The sequence below is a fragment of the Lynx rufus genome, unplaced genomic scaffold (assembly GCF_022079265.1).
Source record: "Lynx rufus isolate CCGP_SWC_20201006 ecotype Redwood Valley unplaced genomic scaffold, mLynRuf1.p SCAF_21, whole genome shotgun sequence".
Taxonomy (NCBI): Eukaryota; Metazoa; Chordata; class Mammalia; order Carnivora; family Felidae; genus Lynx; species Lynx rufus.
Window position 1 is genome coordinate 24,033,919 of NW_025814836.1, and position 20,402 is coordinate 24,054,320.

Here is a 20,402-nt window from a genome sequence, read left to right on the forward strand (position 1 = left end):
AATGACTGAACTCCTCCTAGGAGATGATGAAAATCACTTATCTCATCCTGTCTCTGTCTTTGTGGTGGCGGTCAGTCGGTCAGTTATCCTTTACAATGGCCACTCTCCATTTCCTCCATGTTTGCATGGTTTTGATTTCCTCCGGCTCTTTGATAATATTATTGTATCATGTCTTCGGTGGGGCCCTTCACACACCTTCTGAGAGTAGGTACGGCAGAGAAAGGGAGCCCACGTTCTCAGCGCTCTGGGCCTGGGCCACAGCAATGGTGTCCTCATGTTAGGTGGGCTTTCTCCATAGGTGCCCAGACAGCCCTGGCCGCTGGCCGCCACGGAGGGCCTTGGTGCTCCCAGTCTCGGAAGAACGGTGTGCCTCTTGCCCACGTTTCCGGCCAAGTCGCCAGAGGTGCCTGGCCTGGCGGGGGTCCTGTGCCCGTTCTGGTCTCCCACTGCTAATGTAGCCCAGACTCCACTGGAAAACATGGGCTTAGAGTGGGGACGTGCCCAAAAGGAACAGACAAGTCTGGTCACCAGAGGGGTGAACAGATCCTAGAAGAATACAAACAACTCCTGAGACACGTTTCTCCATGCCCTGTCTGGGGGACTCGTCTACACCGCCTCCTGTCCTGCACAGTGTGCCAGTCCCCCGAGTCACAGACCCCAAGACAGACAGACCTGGGTAGGAATTTTAGCCCAGTTTCCTCCCGGTGTGAATCCTCGGGTGCCCCGTCTCCAAATGGGATCAGCGCAGACCCAGCTGTCGGTGGTTGTGAGCAGTAGCCCTGGGAGGCCCAGGAAGGGCCGAGTGCGCGCCCCTGGCCCCTGCCTCGGCCTCCCGCGGCCCTATGCCCGCGTCCCTGGCACCCCTGCAGGGCCACACCTGCGTGCCTCTCAGTGACACCCGTGCGGGTCGGAGGCCCAGCCCACGATCGTCTGTGTGAGAGCAAGGTAGCTTCATTTCTCAGAACTCTGCTCCAATTTCAACATCCCAACCGAGCAATATGAACCTACCTTCCGTCAGTGTGAAATAGCCCTTCCGCCTTTTCCCCAGGAGGCCCCAGTGGGGCTTGTCTGTCCTCAGGTGTGGACGGACCTGCCCACTCCTGCAACTGCTCCCAGGTTCTCCGTCCTTGCAGGTAGCCATGGAGACGTCCCCGTCTCCAGTCTCCATCGGGGGCCTCTCCTGGACTCCTCTCCCCTCTCTGCTTCCGGGCTACTCAGAGATGACTCCCGCGGCCTTGGCACCTGCCTTGGGGTGCAGAACCTCAGAAGCTTCCTATGATCTGCCTGCCCACACACTGCCCGGGTGCCCCCTCTTTGGAATCTCGCGGCCTCCCCTGGGGCAGGGCTCCTCTGTCCCCAGGCCGGATCCCTTCCCCCTGGGTCCACCAGCGTCCTCCAGCTAGTCCGTCCCCGAAACGTCTGTCTTCCAGCCAGTGTCTTCTTTTTTTTTTTTAATTTTTTTTTTTAACGTTTATTTATTTTTGAGACAGAGAGAGACACAGCATGAACGGGGGAGGGGCAGGGAGAGAGGGAGACACAGAATCGGAAGCAGGCTCCAGGCTCTGAGCCATCAGCCCAGAGCCCGACGCGGGGCTCGAACTCGCGGACCGCGAGATCGCGACCTGAGCTGAAGTCGGACGCTTAACCGACTGAGCCACCCAGGCGCCCCCAGCCAGTGTCTTCTAACCAGTCTGGCGGCAGGGTAGGCAGCGTAGGACCTACACTTACGCATGAGGTTGCAGCTCGCGTGTTTTACCCGGTGGAAAATCTCTAAGTCCTTTCCATTCTTCAAGGGCCCTGGCTTCTGAAATCCATGAGTCGGGGAGAGACTTGCCCCCTCTGCTCTCCACGATCACATCCGTTTCTTGAGGCAGAGCACACACTGGCTTAACTGCACAAGAGGCGAGGAACAGGCAGGGAAAAGGCGAGTCTAGGAAGAAAATGGCCCGTATGTTCAGAGCAGGATGCTGGACACACGAGCAAACTCCTTCCTGGAGTGACTGATGTGCCCACCTCTGCCCGCCACGGAGCGGAGTGTAGTCTGGGACGCAGCAGGCCCTCCGCAGGTGCTCAGAGACGCACGTTGTCTCGCGCCCACCCTAACCCTAACCCTAACCCTAACCCTAACCCTAACCTAACTCAGAGAGGTGGGGCGACTCCCCTGCCCTCTGTGCCCCGGGTGGCGCAAGGTGGAGCTGGAGGGCACGGTGGCAGGCCCACGTCATCGTCAGTGACCTCTCTCTGTTTCACTCCCACCCAGCGTTCGCTGCCTTCCTGCTGGTCGCCGGCCTCCTGGATTTCCAGAGGGCCCTGGCACTGTTCGTCCTCACCGGTGTGGTCCTCGCCTTCCGGGCCCACAGCCTGCTGAAGAGGCTGCTGGGGCCCAAACTGCCGAGGTGTTTCAGGCCTCTGGGGCATTGCCGCCTGAACGTCTGGTTCGAGAGGTGAGTGAGCTCATGGCCGCCGGCTGACGCCTCTGAGTCAGCTCCGGGTCGGCACCAGGCCTGGGTGAGCAGGGCCCCAGTCCTGATCTCCCCCAGACAGTTCCTGGGCAACGGGGGACGTTCCACCCGGGGGGCCCCGGGCAGGTGTGGCTGGGTGGCTTCGACGGCCGCAGCCCTCTCTGTGATGGTTTGCCATTTCCGCCTGGTTCTCTGTGCAGTTACGACAGGTGACTGAGATCAGGAACTGAGAACGGGACTCCACAGTTTCCTAAATTCATGGATTCCAGCCCATCCAGAGAGGCAGGGCCTCTGTCAGACCCTTTGGGGCATGTGTGAGACAGCTGCTGGGGCCACGCCTGGGGTCAGACTCAGCAGGCAGGATTGGGGGCCGGGTGGCAGTGAATTTGGGTAGCCCCCAGAGGGTTCTCCTGTAGCCAGCCATGTTCCTGGACAGTTTGGGATCTCCTCATTTTCAGACTGGGCTCCTTAGGGTTCTGGAGACCTTGGAGGTGCTATAGGGCAGGAGGGAGAAATTGGAGATGGAAATATCAGACCTCCCTCCCCAAATGCCCATTTCAACCAGGAAACTCTATTTTACCTGTTTTATAAACTAAGGTTTGGGGGGTGGGGGAAGCTGGAAAAAAAATGTTTCTATGGCTTAAAAAAAATCTGAAGACCCCCCAATCTATATCAGGACTCCGTTTTGTTGATAAAGAAACTGGTATTCAAAGATCTCCAGTGACTAAGCTATGGAGGTACCACAGACTAATGATTTGAGCCAGCTTATGGATGAACACATTTTTTCATTTTATTTATAAATAAATGTATAGTAATAAATAATCATTATTATTTATAATAGTATCACTTTAAATAAATTAAATAAAATTTAAAGATGAATAAATTAAATAAAACGTGGGTAAAATTTTTAAAATGTATCATTGGGGTACCTGGGTGGCTCAGTCGGTTGAGTGTCCAAGTTCGGCTCAGGTCATGATCTCACGCTTTGTGAGTTTGAGCCCTTCATTGGGCTCTCTGCTGTCTGCACAGAGCCCGCTTCAGATCCTCTGCCCCTTCCCGTGTTATAGTCTCTCTGTCAAAAATAAATAAATCTTAAAAAAATAAAATAAAAAATTTATCCTTTTTAATAATTAAATTTATAAATAGATTTATAAGAGGATTTATTTTTACAATCATCTATTTGTGACAAATCATTGATACTGGTTTTCCTTTTGAAGTATTGATATAAAATTTCCTTTAGGGGTACCTGGCTGGCTCAGTCAGTAGAGCATGCTACTTGGGGTTGTGAGTTCAAGCCCCATGTTGGGTATAGAGATTACTTAAAAATAAATAAGTAAGTAAATAAATAAATATTTTAAAATACACATTCTTATTAATTAATAATTAATTAGATTAATTAGACTTCATGAAAAGTAAAAACTTGGATTCAAAGGACACCATCAAGGAAGTAAAAAGACAACCCACACTACAGAGGAAAATATTTGCAGATTATGTATCTGATAAGGGATGTGTATCTAGAATTACAACCCAACGATAAAAAGGCAAATAACCCAATTGAAGGCTGGGAAAAAGACTTGAATGGAGATTTCTCCAAAGATATACAAATAGCCAGTAAATATATGAAAACATGCTCCACATCATTAGCCGTCGTTAAAATGCAAATAAAAACCGCAATGAGATGTCACTTCACATTTACTGGGATGATAACAAAAAAGACAGATAATAACAAGCGTTGGTCCAGATGTTGAAGCCTGGGAACCCTCATCCACTGCTGATAGAAATGTGAAATACTGTTGCTGCGTTAGAAATTAATTAGTTCCTCAAAATACTATACATTCAGTTATCATGTGGGAACTGGAGTTGGCATCCACAGCAATTCCACTCCTAGGTATATACCTAAGAGAAATGAAAACATATGTCCGTACAAAAACTTGTACACAAATGTTCATGGCAACATTATTTATTTATCTATTTTTATTTTTATTTTATTTTGGAGGCGAGAGGAAGAGAGAGCGCAAGCAGGGGAGAGGGGGGAGGTGGGGAGAGAGAGAGAATCTTAGGCATGGAGCCTGACATTGGGGCTCAATCCCATGACCCTGTGATCATGACCTGAGCCAAAATCTGGAGTTGGATGCTCACCCGACTGAGCCACCCAGGCAGCCCGTAACATTGTTTATAATAGCCAAGAGGTGGAAACAACCCAAATGTCCATCAACAGATAAGTGGGTAAGTCAAATACGTATATCCATATAATGGAATATTATTTGGCACAGAAAGGAAAGCTACATGCTACAATAATGATGAAGCTTGAAAATATTATTCTAAGTGAAAGAAACCAGTCACAAAGGATGATGTATCATAGGATTCCATTTACATGAAATGTCCAAAGTGACAAATCTAAACCTTGACTAAGGTTGGGGGGATGGATGGAAAGATTGGGGGGTGATGGCTAGAGGTGCTAGGTTATTCTCTGAGATGATGAAAATATTCTAAAGTTGATGGTTATAATGGTCATACAACTCTGTGAATATACTGAGGGCCATTAAACTGTGTACTTTAAATGGGCAAATTGTGTGATATGTGAATTTTGTTTCAACTTAAAAAATACATGTATTTGATATTGGTTCTCCAGTCAAGATGGAATAACAGAGACCATGTTTATCCTTCCACTTGAAACAACTGAAAAACTGGGACAGGTATATATGAAACAATAGCTCTTAAGAATCTCAACATCAGGCACCAGAAGACAGTGATCCTGGAGAAACAGGGAACAGAGGAGATGAGCCCTATGAGTAAGCCCACACCTTACTGCACAGAGAGAGTTTCCAGGCCACAGTGCAGGGAAAGGGAATGAAGGTGGGCCAGCGTATGTTCTGGGTTGAGGATACAGAGCTGGGAATCCAGGGAAGCGAAGGTGGTCAGAGTTGGTAATGCAGAATACCAGTGAAGACAATGGCACAGAGAGAAAACTCCAGAAATCTACAGAGGGTCTTCCCTGAGAATTTGAGTTCCGGTCAGTGAATGCATATGAGAAAACTATCCAAGGCCTGGGAAAGACCCATCCACAAGGATTAGAGGAAGAATGCCTGGAAACCACACAGGGCCAGAAATAGTGTTTATTTTCAACAGTCAGAGGGGAAACTTCATAATTTCACGGGGCATTGTTTACAATACTAAAGATCTTGGGACAGTAGTACAGAAAAATTAACCATAGAATAAACTCTGCTCAGGCTTTCCCTAACAAATCTTAAAAACAAAACTTGAAAGAGTCAAACACAATGTCAGTAAACCATGGCACCACATTAAGTGGAAACATGTAATTGAAGTCTCCAGAGGAGAAAGAGGGAAGAAAAAATATACTCGGAGAAATCATGTCCAAAAAATTTCCAATCTGATAAACATTATAGACCCTTAGATCCAAGAAGCTCCACAAATCTTCAGTGCAAGAAACAAGAAATCATAATCAAATTGCTTAACGTCCGACTTCAGCTCAGGTCATGATCTTGCGGTCCGTGAGATGGAGCCCCACGTCAGGCTCTGTGCTGACAGCTCAGAGCCTGGAGTCTGCTTCAGATTCTGTGTCTCCCTCTCTCTCTGCCCCTTCCCTGCTCATGCTCTGTCTCTTTTTCTCTCTCTCTCAAAAATAAATAAACATTAAAAATTTTTTCTCAAATTGCTTAAAACTGGTGATAAAAGAAGAAATTCTAAAAACAGCTAGAGAAGAAAATATGTGCAAAGATGTGGATGGCAGCAGATTCCTTCTCGAAAGCAACACAAATGAAAAAGCAATGGAACAGTCAAACGACAAATGTGTGTCAATCTAGAATTATTTACCAGTGAAACACCATTCAAAAAAGGAGAAATAGGACTTTTTTTAAATATGTAAAAGCTGAGAGAAGTTTTCAGACCTAAAAAAGTAGACCTGCACTACAGGAAATGCTAAAGGAAATTCTTCAAAAAGAAGGAAAACGATATCAGAGGGAAATCTAGATTGACGCAAAAGAGTGAAGAGCATTGAAATGGCAACTACATAGGTAAAAATAATGGCTATTATTATTTAAATCTCTTTCAAAGGTAGTCAACTTATAAACCAAGAATAAGAATAATGTATTGTGGAGTTTATATGATATGTAGAAGTAAACACCAATAGCACAAGGGCTAGGAGGGAAGAAGTGAAATTCTATTGCTGGGCAGTTTTTATACTGCACATGAAGTAGTGTAATATGACTTAAGGGTAGATTGTGATAAGTTAAAGATATCCTATAATGCTAAAGCAACCACTAAAATAACATGACAAGGAGTTATAGCTAACAAGTTAAAAAAGAGAGTGAGAGAGGTAAAAGAGACTCATTTTAAAATAGTCAATCTGCAAGGAGGTAGAAAAATTGGAAAAGGGGACAAAGAACAGATGGCACAAATAGAAAATAAATAGCAAGATGGTAGATGAAACCTTCCTCCCAAACCAATAATCGCAGTAAATGTACAGGCCAGTATCCCTCATGAATAAAGAGGTATAAAATTATTAACAAAATTTTGTAAAACCAAGTGTGACAAAATATAAAAGGAATAATACATGAATGAATGGGGTTTATCCCAGGAATCCAAAGTTGGTTTAACACTAAAAAATTATCATAGGTCACATTAATAGATTAAAAAGAAAATAAACATATGATCATGCCAATAGATTCAGAGAAAGCATTTGACATAATTCAGCGTCCATTCCTGATATGAATTCTGAGCAAAGTAGGATTAACAAAATAACAAAAATCTATAGCTGGCATCATACTTAACTGGGAAAGACTGAATGATTTTCTACTGAGATCAGGAATATAAGAATGTCCCTTCTCAGCACTTTTATTCAACATTGTACTAGAGGTTCTAGCTTGTGTGATAAGGTAAGAAAAAGAAATGAAAGACATACAGATTGAAAAAGAAGAAGTAAATCTGTCTTTGTTCACAGACAACATCGTCTACACAGAAAATCCTATGGAATCTAGCAAAAAAGCTAATAGAACTAACAGGTCAGTTTAATAAGGTTGCAGGATACAAGATCAACATACAAAAAAAAATCGTATTTTGAGGCGCCAACAATAAACAATAATGAATTAAATTATAAATGCCGTTTAGAATAGCATGAAACGTAAATTACTTAAGGAAAAATCTGAAAAAGATGTGCAGACTTGTACATTGAAACCTACAAAACACTGCTGAGAGAAATTAAAGAAAACTTAAAGAATGGGACAATATACCAGGTTCATGGATCAAAAGACTCAGTATTGTCAGCATATCAGTTCTTCTCAAATTAATCTATAAATTCTTTTTTTTTTTTAATTTTTTTTCAACGTTTATTTATTTTTGGGACCGAGAGAGACAGAGCATGAACGGGGGAGGGGCAGAGAGAGAGGGAGACACAGAATCGGAAACAGGCTCCAGGCTCCGAGCCATCAGCCCAGAGCCTGACGCGGGGCTCGAACTCATGGACCGCGAGATCGTGACCTGGCTGAAGTCGGACGCTTAACCGACTGCGCCACCCAGGCGCCCCTATAAATTCTTATTAATATCCCAATCAAAATCATCATGGGCTTTTGGGGTATAAATTGGTAAGGTGATTTAAAAATTCATATAGAAATGCAAAGAACCTAGAATAGCCAAACCAACTGTAAAAAAGACGAATAAGTTTAATGAATTTCTACTACGTGTCTTTAAGACTTACTGTAAAGCTACAGTAATCAAGACAATATGGTATCTGAATCAAAACAGACAAGAGAGACCAAATAGGAATAAAATAGACAGTCCAGAAATAGATCCACATGTATATGGCCAACTGACTCATGACAAGGGTGCTAAGGCAATTCAAAGGAGACATAATCATACTGGCAAATTATGCTAAAACCGTGGTATATTCATAGGCAGAAGGAAGAAGAGGAAAAACAAAATAATGACATAATAATCCACACCTCACAGTACATGGGAAATTAACTGACAACGGGAAATCATAAACCTAATTGAAAGCCTGAAACTATAAAATGAATATAAGGAGATGTAGGAGAAAATCTTTGTGACCCTTGAGTTGAGTAAATTTCTTAGAAACAAAACCAAAATCACAATCTATTAAAAATTTTGACAAAGTGAATTTCATCAGAATTAAGAACTTCTCTTCAAAAGACATGCTTAAGAGAAGAAAAAAGACAAGGCACGACTCCGAGAAAAGTTTTACAAATCACACATCTGACCAAGGACTTGTATCCAGAATATATTAAGCACTCTCAAAGCTTGGTAATAAGAAAAACACCCCAATTTAAGAATGGGCTCAAGATGTGAGCAGACAATTCTTTCAAGAAGATATGTAAGTGGTGAATAAGCACATGGAAAGATGCTCAACATCATTAGTTATTAGAGAATTGCAAATTAAAATCACAAAGAGTTACTGCTCTATGTCTGTTGGAAATGACTAGAATTCGGAAGATAGACGTTACGAAGTGTTGGCAAAGATGTAAAGGAAACGGAACTCCAACATCCTGCTCGGGGGTGTGTGAAATTGTGCAATAATTTTGGGAAATAGTTTGGCGGTCTCCTAAAGAGTTAGACTTACCATATGATTCACCCATTCCACTTACCAAAGCATCACCCAAGTAGTATTGACCCAAGGAAAATGAAAGCGTAAATCTGTACAAAGACCTGCACGTAACTATTTGAATGTTCTTAGCAGCTTTGTCTGTCATAGCCAAAGTCTGGAAACAACTGAAATGCCCATCAGCAGGCGAACAGATAAGCCAAGCATGGTCCATCCACGCAATGGAATACTGCACAGCAATAAAAAGAGACCAGTTCCTGATAGATGAAAAAATATGGATGAATCTCAAAATAGTTATGTCGAGTGAGAGCAGTCAGATAAAAAAAAAGGATATGTGCTCTATGATCCCGTTTACATAAAATGCTAGAAAATGCAAACTAATCTAGTGACAGAGAACAGATCAGTTGTTGCCTGGGGACGAGGAGGGGGGCCAGGAATTACAGAGGGGCACAAAGAACGTTTTGGGTGTCTTAACTGTGGTGACGGTCTCAAGGTACGTACGTACACACATCAAGACTTACCAAATTGTTCACTTTCAACATCTATTTATTACATGCCAGTCGTACCTCTATAAAGGCATTAAGAAACAAATGACAACAGAAACCCAACCCAAAACATACACTGACTTTTTTTAAAATTTAATTTATTTTATTTTAAGTAGTCTCCACACCCCATGTAGGGCTTGACCTCGCGACCCTGAGACGAAGAGCTGCACGCTCTGCTGAAGGAGCCAGCCAGGTGCCCCTGCACTTAAGGTTTTATAAAGTTTTTTTTTTTTTTTAATTTTTTTTTCAACGTTTTTATTTATTTTTGGGACAGAGAGAGACAGAGCATGAACGGGGGAGGGGCAGAGAGAGAGGGAGACACAGAATCGGAAGCAGGCTCCAGGCTCCGAGCCATCAGCCCAGAGCCCGACGCGGGGCTCGAACTCACGGACCGCGAGATCGTGACCTGGCTGAAGTCGGACGCTTAACCGACTGCGCCACCCAGGCGCCCCTCACATTCTCTTCTTTAGTCCTCCTGGCAACCAGGAGAAGCGTGGGGCTTCGGCCTCATTTGCCCAATGAGGACGCCAGACCCAGAGAGGGTAGGTGGTCCTTGTGAGGTCACACAGCTCTCTCCTCCCCCCAGCCCTGAGCACCCTTCCCCTGGAGCCCTGGGTGCCCTTGTGTAGGGGTGGGGGAGACGCTGAGGGTGATGGCTTTCTGCCTCTCCCCCGCAGGACTCTGGCCCTCGCTGCTTTCCTGGGCCTGGTCTCGTGGCTGGTTCTGGACACCTCCCAGCGACCCGAGCAGCTAGTGTCCTTTGCAGGAATCTGCGTGTTCATCTGCTTCCTCTTCGCCTGCTCAAAGCATCACCGCACAGTGAGTCCTCAGTCGTCAGGCCCAGGGTGCGCCGCAGCCCCTTCCCTCCCTGCCTCCCGAGACCAGGACCCCTCCCCGCTTCGCGGTGTGGCCGACATCTCCCCGCAGGCTCCAGCCAGGCCTCCCAGAGATCCTCACGCACCTGCATCCGAAGGTCACCGCTGAGGAGTCCTTAAATGCGGAGAGGCAGAAGCAGTCCTCTGCCGGGGGTGGGGGCGTCCCGGGAGCAGGGGGTCAGGGCAGCTGGGAGCCCTGCCGGGGGAGGAGAGATGGGGGGAGGTCCCGGCAGACGGAGGCTACACTGACACCGGAATCGGAGGCCACAGCGCCACAGCCGCCCGGTGAGGACCGGGACCGAGCGCTATGGCCTGCTCGAGGCGGCTCGAGTCTTGTAACGGGTCCTCAGACCATGCCCCACCCCTGCCCACTGCCCCAGGCCCATTACTGCCAAGAGCGTGGCCTATCCTGACCACAGGGTGGACGGGACCGTCGGCAACAGGCCCAGGGTCGTGGCTGCGTCCAGGGACCGTCGGCAACAGGCCCAGGGTCGTGGCTGCGTCCAGGGACCGTCGGCAACAGGCCCAGGGTCGTGGCTGCGTCCAGGGACCGTCGGCAACAGGCCCAGGGTCGTGGCTGCGTCCAGGCCCACCCTGCAGACGAGCCCAAGGCTCCCAAGCCCCTCAGCAGCACTGCGCTCTCTGCCCTTTCCGCCTGCCGTTCCCTGTGGACCCCCCAAGGAGCTGAGCTCACCAGGACCTTTCTCTCGGGTGCCAGGTATCCTGGAGGACTGTGGCCTGGGGCCTCGGACTACAGTTTGCCCTTGGACTCTTCGTCATCAGAACAGAGCCAGGATTTATTGCATTCCAGTGGATGGGCAACCAGATCCAGGTGCGTACAAGGGGCACTCGGGTTGCCAGGGAAAAGCCGCTGTACTGGGGGAAGGGGAGGGTGGGGCCGTAAGGAGGGGCTTGGGACCGGGACGTGGGGGTGCGCTGGGCCCCAGGCCACGTGAGCAGCAGGGGCTGGGCGGTGTGGCCACTCCTTCCCCTAGGCCCGGGGCCACCTGCAGACAGCTGTCCTTCCGGCGGCTGGTCTGATGGCGTGTGGCCCTCAGCAGTCATGAGTGACGTGGAACACGTGACAGTTAAAAGTGCTAAAAAAAGTTACAACTGATTTACTTTGTCGTATGTGTGCGTTTAAAAATAACGTTCAGGGGCGCCTGGGTGGCGCAGTCGGTTAAGCGTCCGACTTCAGCCAGGTCACGATCTCGCGGTCCGTGAGTTCGAGCCCCGCGTCGGGCTCTGGGCTGATGGCTCGGAACCTGGAGCCTGTTTCCAATTCTGTGTCTCCCTCTCTCTCTGCCCCTCCCCCGTTCATGCTCTGTCTCTCTCTGTCCCAAAAATAAAATAAAAAACGTTGAAAAAAAAATAACGTTCAGTTTCTTGAACTTATGTTTTTTTTTTTTAAGTTTTTAATGTTTATCTTTGAGAGAGAGAGACAGGCAGAGTGTGATTGGGGAGGGGCAGAGAGAGAGGGAGACACAGAATCTGAAGCAGGCTCCGGGCTCTGAGCCTGACGCGAGGCTCGAACTCACGGACCATGAGATCATGACCTGAGCCGAGGTCGGTCACTCAACCGACTGAGCCACCCAGGCGCCTCTTGAAGTTGTTTTCTCATTCCGTTGTTTGTTGTAGTAAATACACGTACCACAAAACTGATCATTTGCACCTATTTTTTTTTAATGTTTATTTATTTTTGAAAGAGAGAGTGTGAGCGGGGACGAGCAGAGAGAGAGAGAGAGGGAGACACAGAATCCAAAGCAGGCTCCAGGTTCTGAGCTGTCCACACAGAGCCCGACGCGGGGCTCGAACTCACGAACCATGAGATCATGACCTGAGCTGAAGTCGGATGCCTAACCGACTGAGCCACCCAGGCGCCCCTGAGGGTGCTCCCTTAAAGTGTACAGAAAAGGTGTCTCCCGGGGAGAATGTGCTCAGGGGAGCAAACCCCTGTGAACGTGCGTTCACGAAGTGCACTGCTGGGTGGTGCCTGACCCCCACAAGGCCCGGGAGGCCCGGTGACCCTCTCTCCCCCACACTGGGCTGCTGGACGGGCCCACGGCAGGCGACGTCCCTCCGGCTCACCCGGCCTGGCTTTCTGGCCACTGTTTGTGCCCTTTCCCCTCCTGGCCTCACTCCGGGTTTTTGCATTGTTTTGTCTTTTGCTTTCAGATCTTCCTGAGCTACGCGGACGTGGGCTCCAGCTTCGTGTTTGGGGAGGCCATGGTCAAGGGAGTCTTTGCCTTTCAGGTCAGCCCCACTCCTGGCCCGCGAGGGCCTTAGCAGCGGCTGCCCAGTACCTGTGGCCGGGGCACGTCTGGGCAAGCTGCGCGGGCCAGGTCCGGGTCGGGGGAGGGCCGTGCGCTTGAGGTCCACGAAGCTCCGGGCTCGGGGTGCCGAGCGGGGCCCCGACACCGTTCACCCGCCGGCATGTCGTCAGTGTGCTTTGTAACATTTGCCAAGTAAGAGGTATCTGTATTCTTTTCCTTAAAAACGAATCCCCAAACAATAGAATTGCCGTGAGACAAGAAGGGAGGGCAGGGGCACGGGGACGGCGCCTGCCTTCACCTCAGACCCCGACGTGCCGCAGGGACCCCGAGGCCTCTGAGGGACACTTCCCAGGAACTCTTAAGCCCACAGGACCCTCTCAGGCTGCTTCTACATCGAGGCCCTCGAGGGTCACCTCTGCAGGAAGCCGGCCCTTGTCACCCAGCTGTACACTGTGACTCCCTTCTCTGGACTTTTCTGGACCTACAGCCCCTCCCTCCCTCTTTCCTTCCTTCCGTCCTGCGGACGGTTTATTGCACCCCTGCTGCAGAGGAAACCGACGTAGAGACTCAAAGGCCTTACTGTGTACAGTAGAGCCCCAACCCTGAGTTTAGACGGTGCAGCCCGTGCCGGGTCTGCCGTGGTGTGGCCACGTCACCATTCTGAGTTTGGAAATGCGGACCCACGCGCTTCCTTCGGGGGCTCCCCTCTGCTGGCCTCACGCCCAAGCTGTCAAAAGACCCTCTCTGGGCTTCAGCTCCACTTCCAGTGCTAGGCGGAGGGGGGGTGATTTCCTGCCACCGTTGCCACGGCACTGCCACGGGAATCGTGCTGCCTCCTCCAGGGCGCCCTCCCTGCCCGGCCCCGCCCCCCAGCCCCGCCCCCCCGGGGGCGGCTGTGCAGGGGCCCATGTGTAGCTCCTGGAGGTTTCTGCCTTTCATGCCTCTGACCATTGTTTCCAGAGCCTTCCCACCCCGTGGGGGCTGTTGGGGCCCCCGGAGGCTTCCAGCCTGAGCCACGGGCTCGGCGATGCACTTCTGGGCTGACGTTGGGCCAGGCTGCGAGTCTAGTCGTCTCCAGCCCCTCTGTCCCCACCACCAGCTTGTGGTGAGGGTCCTCACAGTGTCTGTTGGTGTCAGCAACCCTCGGGGAAGCGTCCACTTTATCCAAGTGGTTCAAATAATGTCAGTTATGGGAGGAAGGAGCGAGGGGACCGGGTTCCTGTCCTCTCGGGAGTCTTGCGTGTCCTGGGACGAACTTGTCCATCACGTTGCTCTGAGAGCAGTTTTACGGGGGGGTGGGGGGGGCCCCCTCCAGAGGCCCCCTGACACCATCCTGTAGGGCTGGGGAGGGCTGCTCCCTCCCAGTCCTATTTCCAAGTAGGGGCCTCCCAGGTTTCAGAGTCGTGAAGACTGGCTCCGGCACGACATCTTACGTTCACCAGATAGACAGACAGACAGCAGCCAGCATCTTGTCACCCTGCAGGGACAAGCATACGACACTCTGCAGTCCGACCTCCCCGGGCGGCCAGGTTCAAGTGCAGTTGGCACAAACGAAAGCGTCCATTGGGGGGGGGGGTGTTTAAACTAGGGACAGTGAGGAGGACTGCCCCGGGGAGGTGGTGTTTGACGTGGAACCACGGGACACGCAGGACGGGAGTTTTGGACGCGCAGATAGGCAAGAAGAAGGAGCCCCTGGGATGAGCACCGAGGGGAGAAAGTGCGGGCGTGTCGTCTACAGGGCGAAGCTCCCTTTGCCGGCGGGGGCACAGGTGGGGGCACGAACGGCTAGCGTGGTGGGGCTGAAGCTCGAAGGGCCCTAAATGCCAGGAGGAGGCACCTGGGTTTGGTCCCCAGGAAACAGAGCTATCAAAGAGTTTTGAGCAGGCAGGGATTTTTTTGGAGATTTGGGATGGTCGTCATGTCAATAGTGGGCAGGAAGAGGGGTGCCTGGGGGGCTCAGTGGGCTGAGCGTCCGACTTCGGCTCCGGTCACCATCTCACAGTTCGTGGGTTCGAGCCCCGCGTCGGGCTCTGTGCTGACAGCTCAGAACCTGGAGCTGCTTTGGATTCTGTGTCTCCCTCTCTCTCGGCCACTTCCCTGCTCACGCTCTCTCTGTCTCTATGTCAAGTAAATAAACATTTTAAAGAAAATAGTGGGTAGGAAGGGTTGTAGCCAGGAGGCTTGGAATAGAGGACCTGAGGAGGCTGCCTCATACCCACATGATGACCCGGGGCCACCAGGCTGTCACAGGGCAGGAGAGAGGTCACCGTGGGGAACGGAGGCTGAGGGGACCTGCAGGAGGAGAGGCCTGGGTCTTACTCATCCTGTGTCCCTGAACTGACCCTGAGCCCTACAGAGCCCCGCCCAGTGCCCGGACACCGCTCTCCGAAGTCCCTCTGTGCCTGCTGGGAAGTCCAGGCCCCTGTCGCCGGCTGGGCCACCGTTCCCATGACCGTGGTCCTGAGCGGCTTTCCCGGTGGCCCGAGACCACAGCTGAACTCCTTTTTCTCCAAACCTCCCCGGCAGGGCCCGGACCTTCCCAACCAGAGGGAAGCCGAGAGCTACACACAAGCTTTGCAGCAAGCCCCAGGGCCACCGGAAACCATTCTGTTGCCCTCTAGACCCAAGGGCTCGGGGGAACAGAGAAGAAAAGCGCAGGGAGAAGGAAATCATAATAACGGCCACTAGGTACGCAGCCAGCACGTGTACCTGGCCCTCGCTTCACCCTCACGACCACCCGTGGCGGAAGTGCTATCATTACCCCCTTTTCACAGATGGGGACACTGAGGTTCGGAGCGGTCGTTGCTTGCGAAGTGTCAAAGCTAGGGAGGGCTGGGATCAAGACCGGAACCCAGGACCGAAGCTCTTGCTTATTGGCTTCTGTGCCTTGATATCAGAGCACTTGCCTTAGTAGGCAGTGGTGACAAAGGGGCCTTAGATGTTTGTTTGCCCCCTGGCTTAGAAGAAAAGAGTATTCTTTGGGACTCTTTGGTTGCAAGTAACAGAAACCCATTTAAAACTTGCTTTAAAGTGGGGGGGTGACTGGGTGGCTCAGTTGGTTGTCTACTTTTTTTAAGTTTATTTATTTTAAGAGAGGGAGAGGGAGAGTGCAAGCGAGGGAAGGGCAGAGAGAGGGGGAGAATCCCAAGCAGACTCCATGCTGTCAGCGCAGAGCCCGATGTGGGGCTTGATGTGGGATCATGACCTGAACCAAAATCAAGAGTCAGATGCTTAGCCAACTGAGTCACCCAGACACCCCCTCAGTCAGTGTCTGACTCTTGATCTCGGCTCAGGTCATGATCTCACTGGTATGTGAGTTCTAGCCTCCTCCTCCGCCCCCCATCGGGTTCTGTGCTGACAGGAGTCTGCTTGGGATTCTCTCTCTCTCTCTCTCTCTCTCTCTCTCTCTCTTTCTCTCTCTCTCTCTCTCCCTCTCTCCCCCTCCCTCCCTCCCTCCCTCCCTCCCTTTCTCTCTCTGTGTCCCTCCCTTGTATGTGCATGTATTCTCTCTCTCTCTCTCTCAAAATAAACTTGAAAAAAATATTGCTTTAAAGGGAGGAGAGAGGGAAGCTGTTTCTTGGCTTACACGCTAGAAGGCAAGGTTGAGCTGGTGCAAGCTGGACCCCGGGCCCCAGAGACGCCAGGCCATCAGCTTCACTCTCGAGCACCCCATCTTCCCCTGGCCCCCAGCAGTAACAGATGCTCAGGCTTACAGCATGGTCCCCCCCCCCCCCCAGGTGAAGGGAACTCTTCTCTGCCAGCCTGAGTTAGAAAATCCCGGAGCGGTCTTCAGATTGGTCAGCCTCAGTCATGTGACCATCCTGGGACCAATCACCGAGGCCGGGGCGTGGGAGCCTGCCATTGGAACGCGGGGGGTCTTGCGTTCCCACCCACAGCCATGGGGTCAGGTGGCCTGACTCCACCCTCAGAAGGCCATCGTTCCAAGAGGCATTGTCCAGGAGAGTGGTTCTGCTAAGCTCCATTATAGCGAACAAGGCAGGCAGCTCCCTGTGATTAGCTACATTTTCAGGGGGCTGTCGCTTTCCAAGCGAGCGTTTGTGGTCTGGCAGAGGAGCAGGGCCCAGGTGACAGCTGGCATACCTCCCCGGGAGAAAAAGTGATGGCACAGATCCTCCCATCGACGGTCCCTCCCAGCCATAACTGGGGCCGCATTTGGGAGTCTCGGCTGTACTTCCTGACCTGGGTGCTTAGCTCCTGACTTAGTCCGTGGTAAGTGACAGAAACACAACTCAAATTTGTCTTAAGCCAACACGGAAATGAAACAGAACCTCCAGAAATCGAGATTAATGTCTGTAACCGAAAAGTCCAGGGTACCGAACATCAGCTGGGATCCACCTGGCCTGTATCCTGGCTCTGTGTTCTGGGTACTGGTGTTGGTCTTAGTCGTGGGTGGCTCCCTCGACGGGGTGGCTTACATCCAACCAACCTGAGGAGAGAGAGAGAGAAAGAGAGAGAGAGCCCGATTTCCACTAGCTCTAGCGAGGGGGCCCTTCTTGGCCTGGCTTGGAGTAGATGCCATCTCTGAACTGTGACCAGGGAGAATAATCGGCTTTGATCTGCCAAACCTGAAGCCCGTCGGGGGAGAGTGGAGGAGGGGGGGGTTTCCCAAAGGGATGTTGAGTCTCTGTCACCAGAAGGAGCGGAGGAAGGGGCGCGAGGCAGACCGGACAGCCGCTGTCCGCCGGCGTCCCCGCCCTGCCTGTCCCGCAGACTAGCGCCGAGACGGTCACCTTGCTGGCTGCTCTGCCCGTCTTCCCGCCAGAGCCGGCTGCGTGTCCTCCACCTTCTCTCCCTTTCCGGAAGAATGTGGGCGCGCCTGCTGCCCGTCTCTCTCCCCACATCACCCGTTACAACCACGCTTTCACAGACTGTCGGGCTGGAAGGGAGCTGACTGGTCTCTGGGTCCCTACGGATGGCCAGGCCACGCCCCAGAGAGGAGCAGTGACATGGGCACAGCCACCCGGTGAGTAAGGGCAGAGCCGGGGCTGGAACAGGCTGACTGGACACTGGCGTTTCCGGCCCCATCCTGTAAGTTGAAGTCAGTGACATCCCGTCTCCCTTCCAAATACAGAAAGGAGCCCTAATAACGATAATGTTAAATTTAAAACATATTAAGTGGCCGCTAAAGACTTTGAGTTTGGATATCCCGTCAAGAAAGAAAAAACAAGAGAGGTGGGTTTATCAATAGGCAGCCCCAGCATTTCCCAGTCACACGCTAACCGTCGTTGGGACCCTGGGAGGCCCCGTCCTCGGGCCAACCTCAGCGCTAGTGCGTTAGGCAGTGGCTTCCTTGGAGAAGACAGACCAGGTCAGGGAGGACTTACACGCTCCATGGCCATGGAACTGACTGCCCTCTTCACAAGATTCATTAGTCACAAAATTCACTCGGCTTCCCCACTCCCTCCCTGCGTCATGCGCACGTGCACGCACACACACACGCGCAGGCTCACACACATGCACGCTCACATTCACACATGCACACCCACATGCACACACGTTTACACGCACATATGCACACACGTGCACGCTCACACACACGCACACACATGCACACAAATGTTCATGCACTCACACTCCCATGCACACATGTGCTCACAATACACAGTCACATGCACACACACATGCCCACAAACGCTCATGCACACATGCACACTTATGCACACACACACACACACACTCACATGCTCACACATGCACACACGCTCACTCACATGTACACACCTTCTTTCCCTGAATCATGTGGACCTAGTCCAAGGCCTCTGGTTCATGCTGGCCCCGGGGAAGTCTTCTCTGAGCTCACTCAGATTTTCAGAGTCCAAGCTGCTTCCTGCTGGGCCACGGTCCAGCCCGTCCCTTGTCCAGGAAGTCGAGCCTCTGCCTGGGGCTTCTTGGCCGCCCCCCTCCCCTGGCCTGGAGTCCAGCGCCATGGACTGGACGCGGCAGCCACCTCTTGGCTGCATCGTCTTGGTTAGTCATTCTGCCTTGGCTCCGCCTCCCTTCTGGTAACATCCCACCCACACAGCCGCCTCCCCCGAGGCTCCTGCATCCTTCCTGGGTCTGGCTGACCAGTAGCTTGTGTTTACTTGTTCCTTCACCACTGTTCCGGCCTCTGGAACGGGCACCCACATACTGCGCCCAGGAGTGCTGCTCACATGTTCTCCCCGAGGAACATCTGGGTGAAAGACAATGCTTCCATCTCCCAAGGTTTTGGGGTGTCTGCCTGACGCAGCCTCGGCCATCCGCAGTGGTCAACAATGCCAAGTTTGGCCCCAAAAAATCAAATAAGAAAAGGACGGGGGCGCCTGGGTGGCTCAGTGAGTTAAGCGTCCGACTGTGGCTCAGGTCATGATCCCTTGGTTCGTGGGTTCGAGCCCCACGTTGGGCTCTGTGCTGACAGCTCAGAGCCTGGGGCCTGCTTTGAATTCTGTGTCTCCCTCTCTCTCTGCATTTCCCCCGCTCATGCTCTGTCTCTCTCAAAAATAAATAAACGTTAAAAAAAAAAAGGCAAGGAGGGAGACGTGCCATTGGAGTTAGTAATTAAGGGGTCACTCGTGAGCTCAGTGATCATGATCAGCAGGGAAGGGAGTGGGAAGTATGTGAGTAGGTGAAAGCTGGGGCGGGGTGCTGGAAGGAGGGAGAAGGAAAGAGATGGGACGAGGGGACCAGGAGAGATCTTAGGAGAATCCGGTATCTGCAAAGGTCTCTGAATGACACTTTGACAGCCAGTTGGCCATGACCACGAGGGGCAGAGTGGTGAGGGCCTTCTGGGCAAGGGACCAAGGGAGTAGGAAGTCAGGAGGCATGTCCGCTTTACGTGGCCTTGGAGGAAGTCCCCTCTGCCTTTCTGTAACGGTGGTGGCATGGGCATCTGTACCATACTGTTTGGATTACTCCGGTTTGCAGTATAGTTTGAAATAAGGGAGCCTGTGATCTCCAGCTTTGTTCTTTCTCAGGTCTGCTTTGGCTATTCGGGGTCTTTTGTGGTTCTACACAAGTTTTAGGATGATTTGTTCTAGTTCTGTGAAAAATGCCACTGGTATTTTGGTGGAGACTGCATCGGGTTTGTAGATTGCTTTGGGTAGCATGGACATTTTAAGAGTATCAATTCTTCCAGGCCATGTGCATGGACCGTCTTTCCATTTATTTGTGTCATCTTTAGTTTCTTTCACCAGCGTCTTATAATTTTCATCGTACAGGTGACCTCCTTGGTTAAGTTTGTTCCTAGGTATTTTATTCTTTTTGATGTAGTTGTAAACGGGATTTTTAAAAATTCCCCTTGCTGATAGCTCATTATTAGTATACAGAAACACAACTGATTTGCGTATGTTAATTTTGTATCTTGCAACTTTACTGATTCATTTGTCAGTTCTAATGGTTGTCTGGTGGAGCCTTTAGGGTTTTTCTATATGTAGTATCATGTCATCTGCAAATAGGGACAGTTTTACTTCTTCCTTTCCAATTTGGATAACTTTGATTTCTTTTTTTCTTGACTCATTGCTCTGGCTAAGACTTCCAATACTATGTTGAATAGAAGTGGTAAGAGAGGACATCCTTATCCTGCTCCTGATCTTAGAGGAAAAGCTTTCAGCCTTTCACCATTGAGGATGAGGTTAACTGTGGGTTTGTCATATGTGGCCTTTGTTATGTTGAGG

General features: G+C 50.8%; 1 protein-coding gene across 2 annotated transcripts in view; it reads left to right on the forward strand.

Moving 5' to 3' along the window:
• Positions 1-20,402, forward strand: part of SLC28A1 (solute carrier family 28 member 1) — a 47,821-nt gene that overhangs the window by 4,014 nt on the left and 23,405 nt on the right. For both annotated transcript variants that reach the window (XM_047086798.1, XM_047086799.1), the window contains exons 4-7: positions 2,261-2,444; positions 10,259-10,400; positions 11,175-11,288; positions 12,632-12,709. In XM_047086798.1, the coding sequence (XP_046942754.1) occupies positions 2,261-2,444; positions 10,259-10,400; positions 11,175-11,288; positions 12,632-12,709 (518 nt within the window). The remainder of the gene's footprint in view (positions 1-2,260; positions 2,445-10,258; positions 10,401-11,174; positions 11,289-12,631; positions 12,710-20,402) is intronic.